Source organism: Xyrauchen texanus, chromosome 9 (genome assembly GCF_025860055.1).
Source record: "Xyrauchen texanus isolate HMW12.3.18 chromosome 9, RBS_HiC_50CHRs, whole genome shotgun sequence".
NCBI classification, from domain to species: Eukaryota; Metazoa; Chordata; class Actinopteri; order Cypriniformes; family Catostomidae; genus Xyrauchen; species Xyrauchen texanus.
Genome location: NC_068284.1, coordinates 2,123,697 through 2,150,952, shown reverse-complemented (window position 1 = coordinate 2,150,952; position 27,256 = coordinate 2,123,697). Strand labels below are relative to the sequence as shown.

General features: G+C 37.1%; 3 protein-coding genes across 4 annotated transcripts in view; all 3 read left to right on the top strand.

Annotated features, from left to right (window-relative positions):
* Positions 1-27,256, top strand: part of LOC127648804 (gastrula zinc finger protein XlCGF8.2DB-like) — a 399,553-nt gene that overhangs the window by 298,730 nt on the left and 73,567 nt on the right. The window lies entirely within an intron of this gene.
* On the top strand, positions 16,039-17,551 carry LOC127648815 (forkhead box protein Q1-like). Its single transcript, XM_052133591.1, has 2 exons — positions 16,039-17,238; positions 17,400-17,551. The coding sequence occupies exon 1, from the start codon at positions 16,206-16,208 to the stop codon at positions 17,097-17,099; it is 894 nt and encodes a 297-aa protein (XP_051989551.1). The 5' UTR covers positions 16,039-16,205; the 3' UTR covers positions 17,100-17,238; positions 17,400-17,551.
* Positions 23,385-26,787, top strand: LOC127648808 (forkhead box protein F2-like). 2 transcript variants are annotated; one of them, XM_052133575.1, is made up of 2 exons: positions 23,385-25,076; positions 26,306-26,787. In XM_052133575.1, the coding sequence occupies exons 1-2, from the start codon at positions 24,092-24,094 to the stop codon at positions 26,473-26,475; spliced, it is 1,155 nt and encodes a 384-aa protein (XP_051989535.1). In that variant the 5' UTR covers positions 23,385-24,091; the 3' UTR covers positions 26,476-26,787. The 2 variants fall into 2 exon arrangements, with proteins under 2 accessions (XP_051989535.1, XP_051989534.1); XM_052133574.1 differs by having other exon boundaries at positions 23,390-25,076; positions 26,303-26,787.

The window sequence follows — 27,256 nt, the reverse complement described above, 5'->3', positions numbered from 1 at the left end:
TATAACTCTTTTTATAACTATTCTTTTAAAATATTTTTTTCATGTATTATTGTATTATCTTTGTTTATTATTGGTGCTTTCTTTTGTCGTACACTTTTGCTTTTAGACAGTCAGCAGTCAGGCTCATGTGGGGGAGGGGACGGCGGATCACACATCTCGTGCAAACCTCATGCGTGAGTAAGTTGTTTGGCTCTTTTTTCAAGTTTAGACAGAAGAAAAGGATTGCAGGAGGGAGGGGGATGTTAGTGTGGAGACTGCCAGGGGAGTGGCACAGCACGCTCACTCGATGCTGTGGCGGGCGAGATTACGAATGTGATTTGGGTTGCATGAAAGGAAAGAAAAAAAGTGTAGATCTCCTTTGCTGAATGATGGTGGTGTTGCTTTGGTTCCAGCGATAACAGATCGGTCAGGTGCTCAGAATAGGGATCAATCAATTCCATCTGTCCTCCAGTTGCATTTGCAGGGTGGCATGGAACAGGGCGGAGGGTGTAGCGTGTAAACGGCTGGTTGACGTGGGGGAGATGAGGGTAAACTCTCTTAGACAGATAGAGCTCTGCTGTATCTCACAGCTGCACCATGCAGCTAGCACGCTATTTCACAATGCCAATGTAAATTGCAGAAAAAACATTAGTGTTTTACATTCTGTCATTTGCAATAATAGAAATAGAAATGGACCAAACCATAAAACTGCATAATAAATTGTTTCTCTTCTATGAAATCTCTTCTATGGACACATATTTTTTGTTTTATGATTTTCTCCCCTTTTTCACCCAAATTTGGAATGCCCAATTCACAGTGTGCTCTAAGTCCTCGTGGTGGCGTAGTGATACGCCTCAATCTGGGTGGCGGAGGACGAATCTCAGTCGCTTCTGCATCTGAGACCGCCAACCTGCACATCTTATCACATGGATTGTGAGCGCGTTACCATGGAGACATAGCACACGTGGAGGCTTCACGCTTCACCTCACAGCCCACGAGAGCAAACCACATTAAAGCAACCATGAGAATGTTGAACCATGTGACTCTACCCTCCCTAGCAACTGGGGCAATTTTGTTGCTTAGGAGACCTGGCTGGAGTCACTCAGCACACCCTGGGTTCGAACTCGCGACTCCATATGTGGTAGTCAGCGTCTTTACTCGCTGAGATACCCAGACCCCCCTGTATGGAAAAATATTTCGATATTTCTGATTAAAACTCATTTGATGATGTTCAGATAATATAGGTTACTACTTTGTGCAGATTAGAAAATGGTGAAAAATAAATTGCAAGGTGGGGGTCTATAATACCTGTAGAGAACTCCCTCTTAAAATTCCCATTCATCTCAATGAGAGATGCTTGGCTGAAGGATGAACACCTGGAAGTACAGGACCAGCATGCTACTATTGTTGCACATGGGTACTGTTCTGGACAGTTTTTTTTATTATTATTATTAGTTGAATCTTTTTTTAAGAATATGTTGGCATTTGAGTCAAAGAAGATTCATGTCAACTTCCTTGGAAGGGTTGGAGAGTTATGGGTTTTTAGTTAAAGTGCCTCCTATTGCCAGAATTGGATGATATTTGTCATGCATCCTCAAAATATCTTTGTGTTGATATTTACCAAGTTTAGTTCATTTTGGACTGTGCGTTTAGAAGATTGATAAGTTTGTACGGTTGATAGGTGAAAATGGGACAGGCCCTAAATTTTATTGTCTTGTAATTCCGAAGCGCATTCACCTGAGCTGTAAATGCCATGCGACTGATCATTCTAGAGCCGACAATGCTGATTGGCTGATGGTACCACAAAAACGGTGCCCAGTCCCAAGCCCTTCACTATCGACTATCCTGAATTGTGATATCAAAGACAGCAGACCGGGAGACATATATATTTAACTTGTTATTTTGTCAGAATACTCGCCATCTTTGGAATTGCCATTAATGGAAAAGATGCTTTATGCCTGCATAATTTATAAACTTATAAACCTATATCTTTTGAATTATTGTTGAAAAAGTAAAAGTGTGTATTATAGCGCAACCCAGAGACGTAGGGGGGTGTGCGTGCACCGGTATGGTGGGGGCGATTTGATCTCTTCACCTGTGAATAATCTTGTTCTCTGTGATTTGAATTTACTTCTTGGTATACTTGTTTCGGTTTTGTTAGATTTGTTTACAATAACTGAGCACAATAACCCCAAGGTGAGGAGGCCTTGATACCAAAATATAATATTCTTAATGGGATTAGCAGGCTAGAACCTGTTTTTGCAACAGCCAGTGTTTTCTACCATTTAAATCAAAAGGAGTTATAGAACTTGAACTTTGTTCTCCATCTGTTGATCCATCTACTGTAATTAAATATATGTCAAATTAGCTTGTGTGCTGGTGTGAGATGGCAAATCCAGATGTTTTAGCAATATGATTTAATAGTCAATTGTTTGTTTATATATTTTTATATCTATCACATAGTTTAGAACATAATATAATATATAGTGGTCCCAAAAAGTAATGGGACACTTAACTTACACTTAATAATGGCATTTGACATTTGACAAAAAATGTATAAAATGTATTTGGGCACTTTTTAGTTGCCATATGTTAGTTAAACATGTCCATTAAGTGATGAACTACACATGTGGTTATTCTGCTAGGGGAAACTTTCCTCATACAGAGGCAAGTAAAAGTATGTGAACCCTGTGGAATTTTCAAGTATTCTGTATTAATTGATCTCATAAAATTTGATCTCATCTTCAACAAATTCACAAGTATAGACAAAGCAGAATGTGCTTAAGCTAAAACAATTATATTTTTCATGTCTTTATTGAACACATCCCATTTAACATTCACAGTGCTGTGGAACAAGTAAGTGAACCCCTAGACTAAAGATGTAAACAAAAGCAAATTAGTGTCAGGTGTTGGCAAACCTGGCATCCAATTAATAAAACAAGATTGGAGGTGTGGGTTAGTGCTACTTTGACTTATAAAAATCACTCAAACAATTTGAGTTTGCTATTCACAAGAAGCATCTACTGACATGGACCATGCCTTGCAAAAAAGAGATTTCAGAAGACCTTTTGGAGTGGCCCAGTCAGAGCCCAGACATTAACCCAATAGAGATGCTGTGGAATGACCTCAAAAGAGCCGTTCACACCAGACATCCTAAGATTATGTCTGAGCTGAAGCAGTTCTGTAAGGAAGGATTCCTTCTGAACGTAGTGCAGGTCTAATCCGCAGCTACTGGAAATGCTCGGTTGAGGTTATTGCTGCCTAAGGAGGATCGACCAGTTATTAAATCCAAGTGTTTACTTACATTACAATATTTAATGGGATGTTTTCAATAAAGACATACAAATTATAATTTTTTGTGTGCTTTTAGCTTAACATTTGGGGTCAATGTACTATATTTTCAATATCGATCACATATTTTATAGTATATACTATCATATCATTATCATCGTGTAAATTTTTGATTCAGTCCATTCCATTTAAAGATGTTTTTTGTTTTTTAAATATATATTCATGCTAGATTTTGCAGTTTTGTCTGGTGGCATGACTATTGCTTAGAGAACATATAATATATCAGCGACAGCCAAGTGAAATAACGTAGAATTGCTTTTGTAGATGATTATATTCAGAACATACATAGGATTTATTTTGTATTTGTTTTACTTTATACACAGTCTTTTGAACTTTTAAAGCCATCATTATATTGGGTGCACATTTTTAAACAGCATAACGCTTTTATGGGTAGGCTAACTATAAAATGGAAAATACTAGCTAATGACTGTAATTATCTGCATGATGAAGTAATATGGGAAGAATGTACCTGTATACACAAAGAAGTGTCAAAATAACAGAAAGCAATGCTTGGAATTGCAGTGGAATTACAGGCATGTAGCCGTTTGGGTGTTTGGGTCAGCCCTTGATCTGGTGTCTGTAAGGATGTTTATTTATCTTAATGTAGATCCAAAAAATATTTGAACATGACGTCATTTATCAGCGACGTTGCACGCACATAAATGTTTGATGTTTTTTTCCTTCTTTGTGCTTTGTGATGTTGTGTTTTGCAAAGAAAGTGAATAAGGTAAATGAGGCAATATTTTAAGGCTCAGGCAATTGTCTACATCAGTTTACAAGTTCTTGACAAGTTCTTTATGATTTTCAAGCTGTCAAAAAAATTATGAATGAAAACTAAAAGTAATGAATACATACATACAGTACAGACATACATTTAAAAAAGCGAATAAACCATAGACTATAACGTTAACAGTAGTTTTCTAATTCGTTTTTTGCTCTGAAACATTTAGTATTATTAGGTGCCTGCATCCCAATTTGCACCCTATCCACCCTAAATAGTATCCGAGATTAGAATGAATGTGTCCCAAATCATATGTTGAAAGGAGTGTCTAAAAGTTTGTCTACTATTTCCGGTAGAAAATTGAATAGAGTAAAGTTTAGGAAAAGAGATAAGTTTGGTTTTCATTAACTACATGCATCAGTATGTAAAAACTAGTGCTGTTAGTCGATTAAAATATTTCATCGCGATTAATCACGTTTTAACTTTCATAGTTATTTGCGATTAAACGCAGATTTCGAAAGTGCTGATATTTGACTCTATATACACGTATTTTCCTGTTAAAAATTTAGTTCCTTCTTAGAAAACAAAACTATTTGCAACAATAATGTTTTATTAACATTTCCCAAAAAAAACCTTCCACAGTATAAAGATAGAAATGCTCTAAAATAGCACCAATTCAAGTAACTTTAATCATTTCCCAAAGTCTATGTAGGAGGTTGACTAATTGAAGCATTAGTCCCAGTAGTTCCATTCATTTCAGTGGACATTACATCACTTACTCCCTCATCCTCCACAATATTAAGAGTGGTTATCTACTTTACTACAGTATTAGTAAAGCCACCTTTACATTATTTGTGCCGATATAAACTCAACTTGAAAAGCGACTTCAGAGAACGTCTTGTTTTGGTTTGGCATTGTCCATGTAATGATACTTTATCTGAATTGTTTTGTAAGACGGAAGCGCAACGCAACGTCAAGGAAATGCCGATGCTTCAAAAAAATCTTGTTAAAGACAAATTAATAGGGTAGTTCACACCAAAATGAAAATTCTCTCATAATTTACTCACCCACACATCCCAGACGTGTATGACTTTCTTTCTTCTGCAGAACAAACATTTTTATTTTTAGAAAAATTCTCAGCTCTGTTGTTTCATTTAATGCAAGTAAATAAATGGTGGCTAGAACCAACACGTTCTCACCCCGACTCATCACATACGGACGCTTCGGGCGGTTTCGTCGCATATTGACGCGCCGGGTACACCTTTGGCGTCGTTTTTCGACGCGCAGGGCGGTCCCATAGACTTCCATGTATCTGCGCGAACCGGAGCGTGCAGCGTTGAAATGTCACGTCTCGGGTAAGCTCACGCCGCCAAGGGGTCCTGCCCGAGCGTCCGTATGTGACGAGTTGGGGTGTGAGAATGTGTTGCAACAACATTTGAAGCTCCAAAAATAACTTATAGGCAGCATATAGGCAGACTCCAGGGATCCATAGGAATCCATGTTCTCTGATGTGATATGATAGATGGCGAGAACCAGATTTTTTCTTTTTTACTATAAAGTTTCCTCACTGTCCAGTAGGTGGTGATACAAATTGAACACTTTTTTGCTACACACTTAAAAGGATACACTTTTCTATCCCAAAAAGTGTACACAATCTTAAGGTATGGTATAAGTAGGCGAAATGGGACGCAGCATTAGTCATTCTGACATTTCAGACACAGATTTCCTTACACCACAGTTTCAGTTTGATGTTTAGGAAATAGTAGTTACTATTGCCTCATAATTAATCCACTAGTCGCAAACACCAGCAACTGTGACAAACAGTTACATTACAGAGCTTTACACTCACCTAAAGGATTATTAGGAACACCTGTTCAAGTTCTCATTAATGCAATTATCTAATCCACCAATCACATGGCAGTTGCTTCAATGCATTTAGGGGTGTGGTCCTGGTCAAGACAATCTCCTGAACTCCAAACTGAATGTCAGAATGGGAAAGAAAGGTGATTTAAGCAATTTTGAGCGTGGCATGGTTGTTGGTGCCAGACGGGCAGGTCTGAGTATTTCACAATCTGCTCAGTTACTGGGATTTTCACTCACAACCATTTCTAGGGTTTACAAAGAATGGTGTGAAAAGGGAAAAACATCCAGTATGCGGCAGTCCTGTGGGCGAAAATGCCTTGTTGATGCTAGAGGTCAGAGGAGAATGGGCCGACTGATTCAAGCTGATAGAAGAGCAACTTTGCCTGAAATAACCACTCGTTACAACGATAACGGTATGCAGCAAAGCATTTGTGAAGCCACAACACGCACAACCTTGAGGCGGATGGGCTACAACAGCAGAAGACCCCACCGGGTACCACTCATCTCCACTACAAATAGGAAAATGAGGCTACAATTTGCAAGAGCTCACCAAAATTGGACAGTTAAAGACTGGAAAAATGTTGCCTGGTCTGATGAGTCTCGATTTCTGTTGAGACATTGAGATGGTAGAATCAGAATTTGGCGTAAACAGAATGAGAACATGGATCCATCATGCCTTGTTACCACTGTGCAGGCTGGTGATGGTGGTGTAATGGTGTGGGGGATGTTTTCTTGGCACACTTTAGGCCCCTTAGTACCAATTGGGCATCGTTTAAATGCCACGGCCTACCTGAGCATTGTTTCAGACCATGTCCATCCCTTTATGTTCACCATGTACCCATCCTCTGATGGCTACTTCCAGCAGGATAATGCACCATGTCACAAAGCTCGAATCATTTCAAATTGGTTTCTTGAACATGACAATGAGTTCACTGTACTAAAATGGCCCCCACAGTCACCAGATCTCAACCCAATAGAGCATCTTTGGGATGTGGTGGAACGGGAGCTTCGTGCCCTGGATGTGCATCCCACAAATCTCCATCAACTGCAAGATGCTATCCTATCAATATGGGCCAACATTTCTAAAGAATGCTTTCAGCACCTTGTTGAATCAAACCCACGTAGAATTAAGGCAGTTCTGAAGGCGAAAGGGGGTCAAACACAGTATTAGTATGGTGTTCCTAATAATCCTTTAGGCGAGTGTATTTGCTTTGTGACTAAACACTGGCCGAGACCCATCACACCTTGCTCATTAATCATCAGTAAGCTAAGCCATTTATAGAGTAGGGGTGTCAACCTGTTTACATTCACTCCCCAGATTTGACATCGGACCCATGTGTTGACCCAAAACAGTAGGCTTACTAAAATTGCTTAACATAAAATTTCCTTAAAATCAATCACTGAAATTAATATGGAAGACTTTTAGAACAATTAGGCTTGTGTTTATAGTTTTAGTGTGTGGACTCTTCAATTTCATTGTTTTCAAGCTCTCACCAACCAATAATTTACTACACAAAACATGTTGTAGTAGGCATAAACCATGTTTAGCCTATCTTTGTTGCGAGTGAACACTGAGAAAGGTTTGAAAAGATCTGTGGAATAGAGATTGCACCAGTGGTTAGTCAACAAGGTATAAAGTTAGGGCTGTTGCTTCAATGACATCACAACTTTAATTGATCTGAACATTGTAGATTTACTGTGTGAGGACTTGATTATATTGATAGTGAGGCTCTAGTTTGAGAACATTGTAGAGTATTTTGAAAACAAATTTCATTAGTCAGTTACCTCAGGCTTATATATGACTTTTGTCAGTACAAAAGAGGTCAATTAAACAAGAACAACGGGGTACAGTTCGTCGTCTTCTAAACATGTTTAGAGAGGGCAATGCTTCAAGTCTCTTATGGAAAATAATTGTTCTATAATAAAAAGGTTGATAAATAGAAAAAAGAATTCAAGTTTTTACCTCTTCATCAATGTGGCATATTTTGGCTGCCACCTGCATGTTTCACACACAAATATTAAAGCTCACCATTCACATACAATGGACTAAATGCATAATATTGGCCCAATTTGACAGAAACCCCCCCAATAAAAAAAACGATTCCAATAATTCATAAAAAATATTTTATACGTTTACAAACTCATGATGAACATTAAGTTTTTCTGTCTTTAAAAGCCTGTTATTCAGGCTCTGTTTGCTCAAAGCAATGTCACTGCTCAAAGCGTTCGTCCATTCTACTAGATGGCAGCAACAGAATCGTTTTTTCTTCCTATATCACCTAACATCACATCATACAGATCTGAAATGCAGGTGGCGCTCTATGCAGCTGAGCACTCGTCATGTGCATGTCCATAGACAGTCAGTAAATTCTGTGATCGCATGCACCCTCCCCACTGTTTCTTTTAATATCTCGGCCTCTGAGTGGACTAGAAGAGTAATATATGTGTTGTTAGAAACCTGAGATCCTCATATAAGATTATTTAGATAGATTATTTACCCAAGTAAACTCATAGACAAGTAGGCAATGGCTCATTTTGAAGAAAGCAACCAAAGGTAAGAGTTCATGTAGAGATTGTAGCTACTTGGGGCTTACAGAAGCAATGATCAGAGTGAACATGAGACGTTTGTCTTTGTTTCCTAACAGAGATTGTACTGTATTTTACTTTGTGATAATCATTTTATAATTATTGAAACTTTAGTGTTATGGTAACGTTCCTGAGAATGAGAATGAAAAAACAAATCATATTCCTACATCATCACCACATGGTGGCTCTTATTTGCGACATTTATTGTTTTGCTTAATTGCGACATGCAATTTTTATTGACACTATTGTCATTTAATACATTTTGATTAATTTATAAAATGTACTATTTTACCCACTATTTGTGTATTCTATGATTTTTATGCTTAGTAGAATATCACGCCTTTATCTTAGCAACATGTGAATTGAATCAATTGTGGGTCAAGTCTCAGTTGTGAGTGTGATTAATATGAGTAACGCTATTGGTATGACGCACAGAGTTGCTTCCTAGGTAGAGCGTACCAAGTGAACACTCACGAATGAGGTTTCATTTCACATGGATGATGACTGAAGGGCCATTCATAAAGGATGCATTCATTCCGTCTGGGCTATTTCTAATTGATTGTCTATGTACATTTCTGTAAGAAGAACATTTTTGGCTGTTTCAGTGTGATGCCTCACTGACTTTTGAGCATCTCCTCCTATAACCGCTGCATTCTTGAGACGCCATGTCAAGTTAAAAGTAGTTCAGCTATTTAAAAAAACGCATCTTGAGACCCCCGTTTCCTCCAGTCTTTCCCACTCCGTATAGCTATTTTGAACGCAAGAGCACATCCTGCTTAAATGGCTACTATATAGTGAGGCAGCTCACATGGTTCTGGAACAGAGCCATAGAGAAGGAGAGCGAAAGCTCCTTTTTACTTAGGAAAAGCTCTCAATTCCATGCACACTGTTGAAGAAAAAACCCACCAGGAATGGCCTACTCTCACAATTGTTTATGCTTGTGCCTGTTAGCTGTGCGCTCCAGATTACTGGAAACAATTTCATTCTGGAAAGCCACACATAAACACAGGAGGGGGAAATTAGAGGGTGCACATGTCTATAACTCCACTGGTCCATCATAATTTTCGGTTGAACCTGCCCTGCATAGCGCTGGGCTATAGACCACAGTAAGTGCCATATTTATTTGGCTAGGTAGTGTGTGGAGTAAGCAGGTCCAGGCCAGTGCTTCATCGAGAAAAACCCATTCCTTTTTTCAAGAGGAAGAAAAATAACTCTGCCATTTCACATCATGAATTTGATTGCGTTATAATGAGCTACATTTCAATAACAGAATACGAGTATTACATCCAAAGTCTTATGCTTATTGCAGTGAGCTTAACATTTGATTAAGTAGAGAAAACCAGGTGGACATTATTGATGTAGTGCAGACCATTATTAATGTAACTTTAAACTTATGCTGATTTTCTGCAAGTCTTATAAATAAAGTTAACTATGCTCATTAAAAACAAACTTAACGTGATAGATGCTGGAGGTTTTGTGTCTTGATTAAAGTTAGACTTCCTTTAAAAATCTCCATTGTATACCAAGATTCTTCAAATAGAGCTGAACAAGTCAACAGATTTGACTATTTCTGTATGAGAATAATTAGTTAACTGTTTGTTTTACTGTAGAGCTTTTGTTAAACGAGTAAACCTAAAAATGACGCTTACAAATCTAATTGAAACAGACATTTTATCATTTTTAGTCACCAAATAGATCAGTCTAACGTTTTGAAATCTGAAAAGCAAATATGAGATCTAAAATATATGTTGTGGAAATAGGTTTGAGAGATTCAATAAACAACTTATTATAAAAGATTAGTTGAACAATAGCTTAGCTTTGATGAATTAGTTTGGGACTAGATGCGGTATGCCATTATAATTTTTTGTCGGTCACACCCTTAAATCTTTTCACAGTCTCACAGATATACAATGAATTATTACTCTTAAGTTAAATTATAAGGAAATACAGCAATCCTTGTGGTCTCCGCCACCTTTTTACTTTTTGATTTTTTAATCTTGCAGTAGCTAGTAATGGAAGGAGAACCATACGAAACCAATCAATAGAGCATGGGTAACCCAAGTAATACACTTAAAAGTTATTACGTTAATTAAAGGCAGTAACTGTAATCTGATTGCAAAAACAAAAATGTAACGTTCAACACTACTTTTTTTGACAAGAATGTAATTAGATTACAGTAACTAATTACTTTGTATTCAGATTACACCCAACACTGCAAGTAAGTCGTTTAACAATGAAGGAATTTGACTCAATTATGTGATTTGCAATGCATTATGGGAGTGGGTGATCACTTCTCTGATTGGTGGATCTCCCTTAGGGATTATGGCTAGTGTAGTTCACTCCAGAAATTTGTCAGTAAAACAAGTAGTTTCATAATTGTGTCTTTAAAATGTTGTACATTGTCAGTACATTTTTTTTTTACTATTTTATTTCCTGTACCCAACAGAGCCGCTGTAAAAGCAGTAAACCTGTTTTCACATACATTCATTAATATCTGTAAACCACTTTGTGTGGGATTACTTCTATCTAAATATTTGAGTTCGGGATAACTGGAGATCAGTCTTTCATAACGGTTTGGTGGAATTTTGCCCCACTCTTCTTTGAAGAACTGCATTAGTTCGGCCACATCGGAGGGTTTTTGAGTATTAACTGCCTATTTAAGGTCATTCCACAACATCTCAATTGGGTTCAAGTCAGGACTTTGCCACTCCAAAACTTTCATTTAGCTTCTTTTGACCCATTCAGAGGTGGACTTACTCCTCTGCTTTGGATCATTGTCTTGCTGCATAATCCAGTTGCACTTGAGCTTCATCTCACGCGCTGTTGACCGGACGTTCTCCTTTAGGATTTTCTGGTGGAGAGACGAATTCATGCTTCCCTCAATTATTGCAAGTCGCCCTGAAGCAGCAAAGCATCCCCACACCATCACAATACCAACCGTAGTTATGAAGTTCTTTTTATGGAATTCTATGTTTGATTGACGCCAGATGTAATGGGACCAATGTCTTCCAGGGGACTTTTAGACTCAACAGTCCACAGAACATTCTCCCAAAAGCTTTGAGGATCATCAAGGTGTGTTCTTCTGGGTTAGCGGTGGTTTTCACCTCGCCACTCTTCCATGGATGCCATTTTTGGCCAGTGTGTTTTTGATAGTGGAGAGAGAGGCCTGCAGTTCCTTGGATGCTGCCCTTGAATTTTATTGGCTCTCACTGTGGTGCTTCGGAGTCCCAGAGCCTTTGAAATAGCTTTATAACCCTTCCCAGACTGATGTATTTAAATCACATTTTCCCTCATCATTTCTTTCAACCTTGGCATAGTGTACTACTGGGTGAGACTTTTAAGTCAACTTCATGCTGCTGAAAAAGTTCTATTTAGGTGTTGATTTGATTGAACAGGTCTGGCAGTAATCAGTGAGTCTAATCCAGCTGAACCCCATTATGAATTCAGTTTCATAAATCTGGGAATTTAGTAAGTACACAAAAACAGAAGAAATCAAGATGGGGCAAATCGTTTTTTACAGCACTGTATACATATATATATGTACAGTATATATATATATATATATATACAATGTTTATTAGAGGTAGACCAATATATCATTTTTACCAATTAGTCTGTGCTGATATTTGCTTTTTGGAACTATCAGTTACTGACAAAAGTATTTGCCAATCGTTTTTTTCATCATATTTTTTATTTCAAAATAATAGTCCTAGGTGTGTTTTGAGCTTGAATATACTTTAAATAGCCCCTCGTTATGCACCAAATCTTCATTTTTTCTGGTTATTATTGGGGTTTTTTAAACCATCAGCCGATTAATTTCTCACCACCTTAGTTATCGGTATCAGCAAAATCAACTATCGGTCAACCTCTAATATATCTATATATATATATATAAATTATATATTAAGGCTGTCAATCACTTAAACATTTGAATTGATTTAATTACACGGTATGCCAATTAATTAATCAAATGAATCGCAATAAAACACATATATAAATATTTGCTGAGAAAGTCCCTCAAACAACAATAATTCAATATATAATGATTAAATAACTAAATCGTTATATTTAAATAATCATTAAGATAAGAAACCTTTGCGCTCCATCAAGCTGTGAAACGCAAGAATGTGTTTTCATCTTGTGTTGTCTGCTCTCGGTATGTGTGGTTTGTTCTCCGTTGTCGTTGCCTGTACAGATGGAGTATCACATACTGCCCCCTGGAGAAAACAGGTGCTACTCCATGCTTGAACTGCTCATTTGGAAGGAATATTCCTTCCTTCCGGTCCGGGGACATGATTAATTGCATACATTTTTTAACACATTATTTTTTTAATATAAATTATCACACTGAATTTATGCGATAAATCGACAGCCGTAATATCATCATTAATACACAACAAAATGCAATAACCACCACAGTGTTTTTTCAGCAGTGGTGACTTCAACTGAGATTGGGGAGCATTATGGTCTATGATTCTATGACTAAATCAACTGTCAATAATGAATGTGTGTCTTATGAAACTTGGCAGTTGTGCTTTCCCCTGCCTACACGCTTAAGAATGCTGCTTAGCGAAGGGATCTCTTTACAACAGAAAAAGGAGAAACCACTATTGATGCTTTGAAAAAAATTGAAATGAACAAATCAAATTAGCCTTCATATCATGGATTTGCCACCCCGTTTGTTAAGCCTTAAACAGAGAAAACCTCAAAGAACTCTGCTACTATGTGTCAGTGTTATCTGTATGTCATCAGTACTGCCGGTCCACTTGAAATGTGTCTGTGCTTGGAAGGGGCTGTTTGGCATGAGGGTGTTTATGATGTGTGATCACCTCTTAATGAGATCCTTCCAAGTAAGACATATGTACTGTTATTTTTGGAGTGAAGTCTGTCCTCTACCAGCCTCTTTCTACTTTTTCATCTTAAACATGAGCATTCTCAGCCAAACATCCAGAAGTTCTGTCAAATCCTTGAAAGAGACTTTCACATCTTAAAGGAATAGATCAACTAAACATGAAAATTCTGTGATCATTTATCCTTTATGTTGTTCCAAAGCAGTATGACTAAACAAAAGGAGATGTTAGAGACTGACGGCCTCAGGCACTGCTCACTTTCATTCTATGGAGAAAATAACGCATGGGTGAATAAATTAAGTCAAAATTATTTTGATTTTTGGGGGAACTAGTCCTTTCAGACTTTCAGTTTCAAGAAGAATTTCATGAAGTTCAAAGCACATATACGAGACTTATAATACATGCTTTGAGGATATTTCTAAAACACATTGTTTGCTTCTGTAACATCAATTGTGCTTAATGTCCACTGCATAAATACTCAAATTGTATTCTTTCCATTCAGTGTTTGATGTATTATGAAAAGAACATAATACATGACCAGTTTCATGTTAACAACTGAAGCCGAGCTGGCATAAACTCTACAAGTATGAGCAAAACCTGATGGTGTAAACATGGACAACCCCACAAATGTACTTCTTTATTTTACATGCTAACATTAATAAAATGAGTTTTTGTTTTTAGAAAATTTTTACGTTTACAAACCAAATCTTATTGTTGATTTCCAAGTTAAAAGGGAATTTTGAATCCCATATTTGGACCCACAGTTAGTAAATGGTTCACTAACAAATATGTAAACAATGCAAAGTTTACAACATGTCATAATAGGGAATAGGTGAGAAACAGATCAATTTGTAGATCCCTTTTTACTATAAATGATCCTCTCTGCCCAGTAGGTGGCGATATGCACGGAGAATGTGAATCACCAAAATCAAAAGACGTATTTAGAGTGAAAAAGGCCTTAAATATGAATCCATTTCTCACACGCACTTATCATATCACTTCTGAAAATATGGATTTAACCACTGGAGTCTTATTAAAAAGTGGATATTTGTAGAAATATAAGCATTAAATTATGTTTCTAATAAACACATTGTAGTGTCATGACCATAAGCATAAATTTAAACGGCAAAATGAACTGTAAAGCGACAAAACGCTGTTACCTTTTTAAAGACATATACAGGTAGCTATATCCTCCTAACATATATTTCACATTTTAAATTTAGCTTGACATGTTAGTGGAATTTATTAACACTTAAAGGAATAGTTCTTCCAAACATGAACATTTTCTCATCATTTACTCACCCTCATGTCATCCCAGATGTGTATGACTTTCTTTCTTCAGCAGAACACATATGAAGATTTTTAGAGGAATATTTCAGCTCTGTAGGTCCTTACAATGCAAGTGAATGGTGACCAGACATTTGTAGCTCTACAAATCACATAAAGGCAGCATGAAAGTAATCCATATGACTCCTGCGGTTACATCCATGTCTTGAGAAGGATATAATATAATATAAAATGTCCTCCCTTCCCAGTAGGTGGTGATACACACAGAGAATGTGAATAGCCAAAAACAAAAGAATAATTTGAGTGTGAAAATTGATATTTATAGTGAAAAAGGACTTAAATATTGATCTGTTTCTCACTGACATCTATCATATTGCATCTGAAGACATGGATTTAACCACTGGAGTATTATGGATTACTTTTATGTTTTTTTGGAACTTTAAAGGTCTGATCACCATTCACTTGCATTGTAAGGACCTACAGAGCTGAAATATTCCTCTAAAAATCTTCATATGTGTTCTGCTGAAGAAAGAAAGTCATACACATCTGGGATGACATGAGGGTGAGTAAATGATGAGAAAATGTTCATGTTTGGAAGAACTATTCCTTTAAGTGTTAATAAATTCCACTAACATGTCAAGGTAAATTTAAAATGTGAAATATATGTTAGGAGGATATAGCTACCTGTATATGTCTTTAAAAAGGTAACAGCGTTACCAGAAGAAAGACAGTCATACACACCTGGGATGGCATGAGGGTGAGTAAATGAAGAGAGAATTTTCTTTTTTGGGTGAACTATCCATTTAAAGACATTCCTTGTCTGATTGGATGTTTAGAATCCAACAGAAATTTACTTTAAAAAATCACCTTTTTCAAATGGAAATGGCCCATACAAATTATTATAATATGTTGCCAGTAATTATTTCTCCTGTTTATCACAGGCTATAGCCAACTACCTTTTAATAGTCTCACACATCATATACAGTACATTAATAACTTTAACTTTTAGACCTGCATTGGATAAAGAATGCTTTCTACATGCTGCTAAACTATTTTTCGTACTCTATGCGCCAAGGCACATGGGTAAAAACAACCATCTCTGATAAACGCACGCCACCTGGTTTCCTGAGGTGAAAGTCGTCTGGGAATGCGCAGACAAAGGTGAGCAAAAACACAGGTGAACCCACCAAGCCGTGACGCAACCCGGCTCAGATCAACAAAACAATCCATCACCACTCTAACAGATATTTGTTCATATATGCCTGACCGCTTTATTTCAAAACAGGGTGTGCAGCATGATCCTTGTCTGTTTAGCAAAGATTAATTTTAAGACGTAAAGACAGCTCGTCAGGCCCCGCCCCCTGTAGGCATACCCGGAGGTGAGCGGCTATATTAGCCAGATGAGCGACTGCTCGAGATGTTACATGCACTTATACTTCAGCAGCAGGTACGAGTCCTGTCACTCTCACGGTCTGGATTGTGTTTGACAGCGCTGTGTGGGTATTTAGCTCCGTATGTGGAACCAAGGGTTGGACAGTTAAACCAGTGTCACCAAATCACGTCTGAACATGAAACTGGAAGTGTTTTGTGGGGGTCACTACGACTCTAAGCCCGTGGAGCTGTGCAGCGACGCTGAGGGCAGTATCCCGTCCCCGCTGTCCGCAGAGGAGGAGCTGGGCTCGGATGGAGACTGCGTTGCGCACAGTCCGGCACCTGTTACTCCGTGCGCGGAGAGCAAAGGCAAGCCCTATACCCGGAGACCCAAGCCGCCGTACTCCTACATCGCTCTGATAGCCATGGCCATCCGCGACTCGAACTCGGGTCGACTGACCCTCGCCGAAATCAACGATTACCTCATGAAAAAGTTCCCGTTTTTTCGAGGCAGCTATACGGGATGGAGGAACTCCGTGCGCCACAATCTGTCTCTGAACGACTGCTTTCTAAAGGTGCTGCGGGATCCCTCCAGACCGTGGGGCAAGGACAACTACTGGATGCTGAACCCGCAGAGCGAGTACACCTTTGCGGATGGAGTGTTTCGGCGGAGGAGAAAGCGCATCAACAAAAAAGCCGGCAAAGAGCCAGAGGGGCCGAGCCAAGCTGCTTTAGTGGACACTACGCCTCCTTCCAGCTCCAAGTTCACGAGCTCCTTCGCCATCGACAGCATCCTCAGTCGACCTTTTAGGAAAGAGGAACGCCCCGCTCTCAAAACTGACACCTGGCTAGGGGGAGTGGACATGCTCCCTTATGTCATGCGTGGCTCCCCCGTCGCTCTCCCGCACTCGCAGGTGCTTCGATCCTATGGAGCGCCCGAGGACCCTGCCATGAGCTGCCGTTACCAAAGGGACCTCTTCCCGTTCCAGCTGACCTCCGAGTACCTCTCGATCCCGCACACGACCGCCGTGGCACCTGTGCCAGCTTTAGCGGGCTATCACCCGTTCAAGATTGACTATTTGCTGTCTTAATGGTGTGAGGGTCTGGGCTGGGGAACGTTGGCACTTTCTGTACTCATGACTTGTCAAAGACTTTTGGCAAAGTTCATTTCATCAGGCTGCATGTCGTCACCAAACTGATTGGTTTTGGGACATTGTCGATAAAGTTTGAGTTGAGTGAACACACAAAGTGAACAGAAAACTATTTAATTGTTTGTTGTTTATTGTCCTACTGAACGATTGCGTTTGTTTGTGTATTTATGATGTGTGTTTTTTTTTTGTCAGTTGTTTATTGATTGTGACCTTATGAAAGTATACCTGTATTCATTTCAGATTTACTCAGACAAGCTCAACCTGAGTTCTAAAAGAGAAGCTGAGGATGTTGCATCAAAGTCGTAAACTGGAATGACTTCATTGTTCCTGACAAGCATGCGCATTTTAACTGGATAATAAAATCTATTTTCAAATGAAACTCGAATTGGCATTGATCCTTACTAATCGATGAGTTCCATCAGAGATCTCTTAAGATCCTGTGAATTCAGCCATGAAATATGATGGCAATGCAAAACACGTATATTAAATATATGTTCAGATATGGTTTTCACTTATATATAAATGTCATATACTTGTACATTATATTACAAAATGGCCGTTTTCATTGATATAACATTTTGCCAAATACTTGTGGGATTTCTCAGATTTCTGTATGGGACACAAATTCACAATGGCTGTTCCTTTAAACTTTCCACTGTTGTTCTCAATAATGGTTGGCTCTAACGCACATTTTGATAGGAATGAAAATCAAGAAATGTGATTGTTTTCAACATGTACACGTTACATTTCGTCATAAATGTAATTGGCATCATACTTGTAAAAGACAGGGAGCTTGTTGCAATTCCTGTACGTCATGTTATCCTATAGGTCACCATTGGCCTTCTGTCTGATTTGCTTTTGTTCTTTAGCTTATAGCACCCTTCTCTGCCTGAATATGAAGATAGATCCGCAGCCGTTTTTAGTCATTGGTCAAGTACAATAACACAATGATAAAACAGCTTTCATTTTAGGCAGCTGTGAACATGACATTCCCAACGGGACGGAGTGTGAAATAGTTGTATACTTCACCACGAGCTGTCCACGGTCCTGAAGATAAGACGACATACCTCAAGTTTAGTGATTTACCTATTAGGATAACATAGCCAAATATGCTTGATTTGAAAATGTAGTAGGCCTATATTTGTATCTACAGACCATATCAACATATTAGCTAAAAACTTTTTTGAGAGTTAAAAGTGTTGGAAATTATTACTCCGTTTTGACTATTTATTATTATTAACATTGCCGTTGTTGTTGCTGTTGTTATTAGAGTAATACTAGGCTACTACTACTACTACTAATATTGTCGTTGTGGTTGTTATTAAAGTAATAATCATATTTTAATAATAATAATATTAATCCTATTTATTAGTGGAAGTTAGTAGGGTACAATGTGGCAAAAGTCATCAGGGTAAAAGGCACTTGTGATTTAAACCCCAAATACTTAATATTAATAATAATAATAATAATAATAATTATTATTATTATTAACAATAATAACAATAACAACAATAATAATATTGCCGTTGTTGTTGCTGTTGTTATTAGAGTAATAATAATAATAATATTGTTGTTGTTGCTGTTGTTATTAGAGTAATAATAATAATAATAACAATAATATTGTTGTTGTTGTTGCTGTTGTTATTAGAGTAATAATAATAATAATAATAATAATAATAATATTGTCGTTCTGGTTGTAGTTATTAAATTAATAATAATATTATGAATAATAATAGTAATCCTATTTATTAGTGCTAGTATGGTATAATGGGGCAAAAGGCACCCCGGTTAAAAGGCACTTATTATTTAAAACCCAAAAATACTTATTATTAACAATAATAACAATAACAACAATAATAATTGTGTCAATGTTGTTGCTGTTGTTATTAGAGTAATAATAATACAAATATTTTCATCATTGTTGTTGTTATTAAAGTGATAATAATTATTAATATAATAATGGCAATCCTATTTATTAGTAGCTAGTAGGGTACAACGGGGCAAAAAGCATTTTGATTTGATTTTCTCCCCCCAAAAATACTCAGTTTTAACTTATTATTATTATTATTGATACTGGTGTTGCTGTTGTTATAATAATAATAATAATAATAATATTGTCGTTGTTGTAGCTGTTGTTATTAAATTAATATTAATAATGTTGTCGTCATTGTTGTGGTTAAAGTAATAATTATTATTAATATAATAATGGTAATCCTATTTATTAGTAGCTAGTAAGGTACAACGGGGCAAAAAAGCACTTTTAATTAGATTTTCTCCAAAAGAGATGATCAGTTTTAACTTATTATAATTATTATTGATATTGGTGTTGCTGTTGTTATAATAATAATAATAATAATAATAATAATAATAATAATAATAATAATATTGTCGTTTTTGTAGCTGTTGTTTTTAAATTAATAATAATAATGTTGTCGTCATTGTTGTTGTTGTTAAAATAATAATAATTATTAATATAATAATAGTAATAGTACAACTTTTGATTTGATTTACTCCACAAAAATACTCAGTTTTAACTCATTATTATTATTGATATTAGTGTTGCTGTTGTTATAATAATAATAATAATAATAATAATAATAATGATGATGCCGTTGTTGTTATTAAAGTAATAATAATAATAATAATAATCCTATTTATTAGTTGTAGCTAGTCGGGTAGAACGGGGCAAAAGACACCCATGGGTAAAAGGCACATGTGATTTGATTTTCTCCCAAAACAATAAACAGCAACAAAAAGTTTCACAGTACTCAACACCAGGGGCGGATTGGCCATATATTTTATATGTTACATTTCTGATGCGTAAGATGATTTCACGCAATGTGTTTAGTTTGATTTTGAGGTAATTTGATTCAAATATATATATGTTAATTATTTTTAAAATATAGCAAATTTATAATCAAAATGCCGAAAAATATCACATTTATTTTGAAACAAAATACTTATTTTTCATTTTCAAGTTTGTCCAAAGTTATTAAATCAAAAGTTTTTCAATAAGTGAAAGGAGAGGAGCTTCAATGTGGGCTCACATATACTGATCACAATGGAGATTAATTTGTTTATAGAATACTTGAGATGTTATGAAATGCCAAATGTGGCTGAAATGAACAATAAATGGTGGATATTTTGAATAAGTATTATCTTCATCTGTTACTCAAGAAAATCTTGCTGTCTCAAAAACCTTTGCCCTATGACTTTAGTCCGTTTATTTCTCATTTATACGATATCACTATAGCCCCTCTGGGGGACTTTTACCCCAAATGTTGTGTCAAAATCTCCCTCACCACTTATTACTATTATTATTATAATTCTTTTGAGAATCTTAATCAAAACAACTACCAATACTACCAATCAAACTGACCAGGCCTGCGGCCTCCCATCTCATAACTCAAGAGACTCTACTGCAACCTACAGGTTACAATGTACAATATCTTCACAAGCATGATGGGGCAAAGCTGTGATAGTTTGTACTAACCAATCTTACAATACAATAAAGATTTACAACAAATCAAAGCCGACCGAAACCTCAAACCTATCCATATTTGTTTATGTGTTACTTTAATAGATGTTTTAATGTATATAAATCAAGATGAAGATGCATGGATTATTCAAACCCACAGTTCCCCATAGCAGCGCAATCTTTGTTATTATCGCACAGTTTATTTGTTTGATTGGAATTGAAACAATTGCTGAAGTTGTTGGATTATTGAGAGAAACATTCGTCATTGTGGGCGCCTCGAGAACTCGATGCTTTGTTTTTTTCTTCGCTGAGTTTCCCCGAGAGCGGACACAGATATATTTAGTAAGTGAATATTTATATTTTCTGTCCAGAACTACAAATATCCGTCCGTTTTACTCGGAGAGTAAAAAGCTTTAACACTGACATTAAACAGTCATTTAAAATTGGACTCGGAGACTCCAGACTAGGTCAGCTTGTCACCTTTCGTCAAGAGGTCACCAAAACAGCAGATGAGGCTGTAGTGTTAAACATTCAAAGTCTTTCACGTATTTTTCTTTCGCTCAGAGTAAAGATTCTCTGGGCCAAGTGTGCATCCTGAACGCAGCGGGGAGAGGGGGCTTGATGTTGCCGGGAATTTCGGGGCGATTCTTTTCTTTTCTGTTTACCTTTATTGTTATGACGAGGGCTGATTTTATCATCACATCCTTTTGTCGTCTTTGATGTAAACTGCATTCATATATTTCAGTGCGTGTATTCAAATAGCAGCCAATTAGTTAATAAGAGGTTTAATAATGGTTAATATAGTAGCATCGACTAAATATCCTTTGCCGACTAGAATTATTTTAACCCTATAAAATGTTTTTTTGTAACATGGGCGAGGAGCAATTTGTGTGTGTGTGTGTGTGTGTGTGTGTGTGTGTGTGTGTGTGTGTGTGTGTGTGTGTGTGTGTGTGTGTGTGTGTGTGTGTGTGTGTGTGTGAAAAATATTAAAAAGGGGTTCCTGCAAATAGCCTACTAAAGTCATTGGACTTTGCGGCGTATTTAAATTCTGGCATCTACTAGCAAACTTTATCTATAATTAACATTGCAGCTGAGAAGGCAGCTGACCTCAAGGAAAATATTACCCTTTTTTCTGATGTTTTCAGTGTTTCTATAAGCTCTAAAATTGCAAATAATGCACTGTAAATACTAATATTTATCTCAAATATATATATATATTAAGAAGTGAAAATATTAATATATATATATATATATTAGTTCTAGTTTTAATTAAGTTACCGTTACTCTCTATACCTTAAAGTAGGCTAGTCATCAAATAATAATAATAATATTAAAGTGGTCATAATTAACTATAGTTAAAATGTCACATTTTGGAATTTGGAATGTCACATATTTCATATATATATATATATATATATATATATATATATACACACGTTCTTTAAATTTTGGCTTTGAGTAGAACTAACTCAAAATGGTCAAGTACAAAAGTGCGGCTGTGTGGAATAACCTACACAGAAGAACTCGAGCTTGAGTAAATGATGCAGGTTTGGTCAAAACAAGGATACTTCTTTAAAAAAATTAAATAATTGTCATTTAAAAATGTTGCTCGTTTTAATTATTTTTACTGTTGTTTTTGTTTTGTTGTAGCTGTTGTGATTTGTGTCACCATGAGGGTGTTTATTGTTAATAAATTGAAGTCATTCTTCTTTACTCAGTTGTACTTTAAAAAAGTCCAGACTTTACTTAAAAAAATAAGTTATGTTTACTTCAGCAAAATAAGTAGCCTACACTTACTTAGAAAAATCATTCAAACTGATTGTCTTAATAAACCCAAGTAAGGTCAGCTAATTAATATTTAATACTTCTTAATTAATAATCATGTATGCCCTAATTTGTTTTAAAAATGGCAAGAAATCTTTTTTCTGAGGTGTATTTATGTTCTTTCTATTTTTAGGATTAAATTCAAATGTTAATGCAAATTTAAAAAGTGCATTATCGTAAAAAAGGGAATAAAAGTGTAATTTCTTCACCGTGAAATAATATTAATAATAAATATTATTATTGTTATTATTTATATTTATTATTTACATAATCTTATATTTATGTTATATTATTTATATAACCTTATACTATTATTATTTATATTATATTGTATTGTTGTTATTATTTATAGTATATTATTTAAATAATCTTATATTATTATTATTATTATTATTAAGCATTCCACATGAAAGAGTAACTTTATTACATTTATTTTGGCTAAATCAAGTAACTTTGGCCATTTCTATTAGCTTTGGTTGTTTCTTTCAGAATAATCATGAATGTTGCTTTGCACTGGAGATTTTTCCATACGGCCAATTAAGCTCACTTTCCACTATTAATTAGTTGTCCTCTGAGGAGGGGTGATAGGGGTGCGGGACGGTAAACTGACACTGCGCTGTGTGTGGTATCCGAGCAGCGGCGCAGCGGCTGATGGAAAAAGCCTGCTTCCACTCATGTCAAAACCATTTATCCAGAACAGCCCTTTACAAGAACTTGTATACACATGGAGAGGGTCTTTTTTTCGCCCACCCCCCTCATGCTTACTTGACAAGATGCTCAACCAGGTCACTGCCTTACGTGCTCACATTCTTCTCTCTTTTGACGAATCAATGAACTCATTCCTCTGTTCTTTCGGTGGTCAAAAGCGCGTGTTACAGAGCCATTAAACCGTGCCACTCAGTGCTAGACGTGCTTTTCTATCTCAACCTCCCACCTCCCTCCCAGTGCCAGGACTCACCAAAACACGCCATTAATTATTGGCGTGGAGGTCTGACAGCGTTCTCCGCGGTGTTTGGCGTGTGGCGCTGTTGATTGAAATGTCGGAGCGGGCTTGATAAATGGCGTTATTGCGTGTATTTAGGTTGTCAGAGGGGAGGTGGGGAGCCTATCTATTCGGACTCTGCACAGCCTCCCGCCTGACCGATAGCTGGAGGCATGCCAGACATGGAAAGGGGTGGGTCTCCACAGTTCTAGGAGATTTCTTGGAGGAATTTTGTGGGGATCTAGGGGGCAGAGAGAGATTTACGAATTGATAGGTGGTCGCGTTTTGTTTGGCCGCGCGTCTTTGCGCCAGAAGACTCCGGAGCATTGAGTTTCCTTCTGCCTAAAGGATTAGTCCTGACGATGGCCACCGAGAGACTAAGGAGGGGTCACTATCCTGGCGACACACAGCTGGTGGCCTCAACCAGGAGCGCGTCCTGCGAGCAGAGCTGGATTCTGACGGACTGACCTGCACACCTCGAAGAGACTGACTTTCGGATAGAGAACCAACAGTTTTGACCTTTTCTTTTAGTTTATCTTGTAGAGAGAAAATAAAATCACTTCTTAAATACGGACAATTTTAGTCTTTTTTTTGTTGTTGTTGTTGTATTTGTTGCTACTTTTTGTCACTAAGCCGTAGCGCTTAACAATGACGACTGAAAACTCCCAGCAACAGCTGGACCCGCCGCCTCCCCTCAGATCCAGTCCGGCGTCCAGTGGCATGCACTCGGCTATCCAGAGCGCACAGACTGTGCTGGAGAGCACAACTGCGACCGGTACCAAAGGGAAAAAGTCAAATTCGGGCATGAGACGCCCCGAAAAGCCACCTTACTCATACATCGCTCTTATAGTCATGGCGATACAGAGCTCGCCGACCAAAAGGTTGACACTCAGTGAAATTTACCAGTTCCTCCAGGCTCGCTTTCCGTTTTTTAGAGGTTCCTACCAGGGCTGGAAAAATTCCGTCAGACACAATTTGTCTCTAAACGAGTGTTTCATCAAACTTCCCAAGGGCCTCGGGCGTCCGGGCAAAGGCCACTATTGGACCATTGACCCCGGGAGCGAGTTCATGTTCGAGGAAGGCTCGTTTCGACGCAGACCACGGGGTTTCCGAAGGAAATGCCAGGCTCTGAAACCCATGTACCGCATGATGAACGGAATCGGCTTCGGTGCTTCAATGCTGCCCCAAAACTTTGACTTCCAGTCCCCTTCCGCGTCCCTGGCCTGTCATACCAACGGCTACAATTTGGACATGATGACCAACGCTGTTCCCGGCGTTCATACGGGCTACGATGGATTTACTGCAAGTCATCACGTCTCACACATGTCCCCGAGCACCGGCTCTACATACATGACGGCATGCCAAGTGACCTCAAACGGCGAGTATGGCCCTGACAGCAGCAATAGCCCCCTTCATTCACCCCCGGCGATGTCCGGCTCTTTGGAGTGCCATTCGCCGTATGGAGCCGCCTCGGCGCACTGGCCTTCATCTGGTGTTTCTCCCTATGTTAAACAGCAGCCACTGTCCTCTAGCAGTCCGACCTCCTCTGGATTACACTCGAGTATGTCTCCATATTCTCTGGAGCAAAGTTATTTGCATCACAACGGCAGAGATTCGGCGGCCGACATCTCAGGTAAAACTATATGAATGCCCACTTTAAATGTCCATATAAGTGATTGAAGAATTAACATTGAAGGCACATTACTAAAGCGTTTAGAGAGATAAATAATATTTAAAATGTGTGTTATTAAATATTGTAAAATAATTTTGAATAAAAGGCCGCATTTAAAATCGACGAACTAGCCTCTATAATTTACAAATATAATACAAATATATTAAATTATTTCAATTGTCATTTATAGCATTCATGGTAGTTATATTTATGTATTAAGAGGACAATGATATTTTCAAAAACAATTCCTACAATCACAACATGCTTTCTTTCTATTTCAATTTGAGTTTTGATTTTTTTGTCTATTCTTTTCTAGGGTCCTATGCATTAGATTTACCTCATGTATAGGACATATCAAATGTTATGAATGTCAAAGGCCTAACGCTGTTTAAAATTGAAGTTCAACTGTGTAAATAAACAATAAATGTTTGTTTGATCAGCTGATTTAGCTGTAGTGCTATTTTGGAGAAGCAATCTAATCAGGAAAACTAGTATAACTAGTTATGTTGAAGTTAAAAACGAATTTGTATTTGACACAAGGCTTTTGTATGCTTTTTGGATTTCCGTCTATCATTTTTTAAGGTTAAGAAAACACTGTCGTCTTTGCCAGTGGATTGGTAATGAAAACCCAACATTTCCAAGCAAGACAGAGAGGATTTTACAAGAGAGGCTTAGGGTTGAGTTTAGCCAGCGCGGACTGTTTTAACAGCTGAACTCCATGTGACAAACACAAATGAATCACCTAAATGTTTAATGAGTGGAAAAAATACGCCACCAAAAAGAACATATTGTAAAATTCTAAGGATGTGAAGAAACAAAAATGGGGGGAAATCTGATATCGACTGAACCGGATTCATTTAGATTATAGGAAAATGGACAGATTTGCAGACAATATAACCGTTATCTCTTAAATGAACCTTTAACGATTAACATGTCAGTTTACGACAAGCACATGCATTGCGTCTTTAAATCAATTTTGAAATGGATTACGTTTGCCGAAAGTACTGTTATAAAGAGTGTCGCCCTTTTAAAAACGTCAAATGTAGCCTACGATTGGAAAATGGCTTATATAGTAGAAAATAAAAACGTGAATGCACACTCTTCTATAAAGATTATATATAAATAAGAAAAAATGCAAATATTAATAATGATCTCTAATTTATTTATGAATTATATATTTTTTGCAGTAGAAATGTCTCGATATCAGGCCCACCCCTCGCCAGTCTGTGACAGAAAAGACTTTGTGTTGAACTTCAACGGTATTACGTCGTTTCATCCGACCACCAGTGGATCCTACTATCATCATCAGCTACATCATCATCAAGGTGTCTACCAAGATGTGAAGCCATGCGTTATGTAAACTATGTCAAGCAGAGGATTCATAAATTATGTGCTCGCAGTTGCGAAATGATGTGCTCGAGGCACAGTTATCTACGAGAGAATAAAGGAAGATGCAATGGAAGAAAGAAAGGAAGAGAGGACTACAAAGGGAGCGAGAACTTGTTGACTTCGAGGTTTATAACATATTTACTCTCTTGGAACAAACCTCGAAACTTCTACAAACGAGGAGACATATTGTTTGACAAAACGTCCAATTTATCCTGTCAATAATAGCCTAGTTTTTATTTTTAATTCGCTTGTTTGAATTTATCACATGTCTACATTTATTTGTTGGGGGCACAATAAAGGCGTTGTAAAGTTGTTTTTTTACTGCACTCAGCAACATACAGAATTTGTGGGAAAATATGTCATAAACCCACTTGAAACCCGGTTTCAATTTTACGTGTATTTCTTTTTTCATTTTTTCTCTTTTTTCGACAACTCATTAAAGATTCCACCTCCTATATTCAGAGGGGTGAATTTATATTGGTTTAACTTCATGTGTAAAAGGAAAAAGAGCTTCGAAAATCACAATAGAATAATAATGACTGCACTTTTGTTAGTTTAACAAGTTGAAAAAAAAATACATTTATGTACAGTACAATAAAAATATGTATTCTCAAAAACCATTCAGTGTATTTGTTTATTTAATGCAGAAAAAAAATATATATTTGTTAGTTTTGTTTTGCCGGACAAAGTCTACGCTAAATCTCTTGTGCACATTTCAAACAAGAAAACAAAACATACAAAAAAGTAAATAT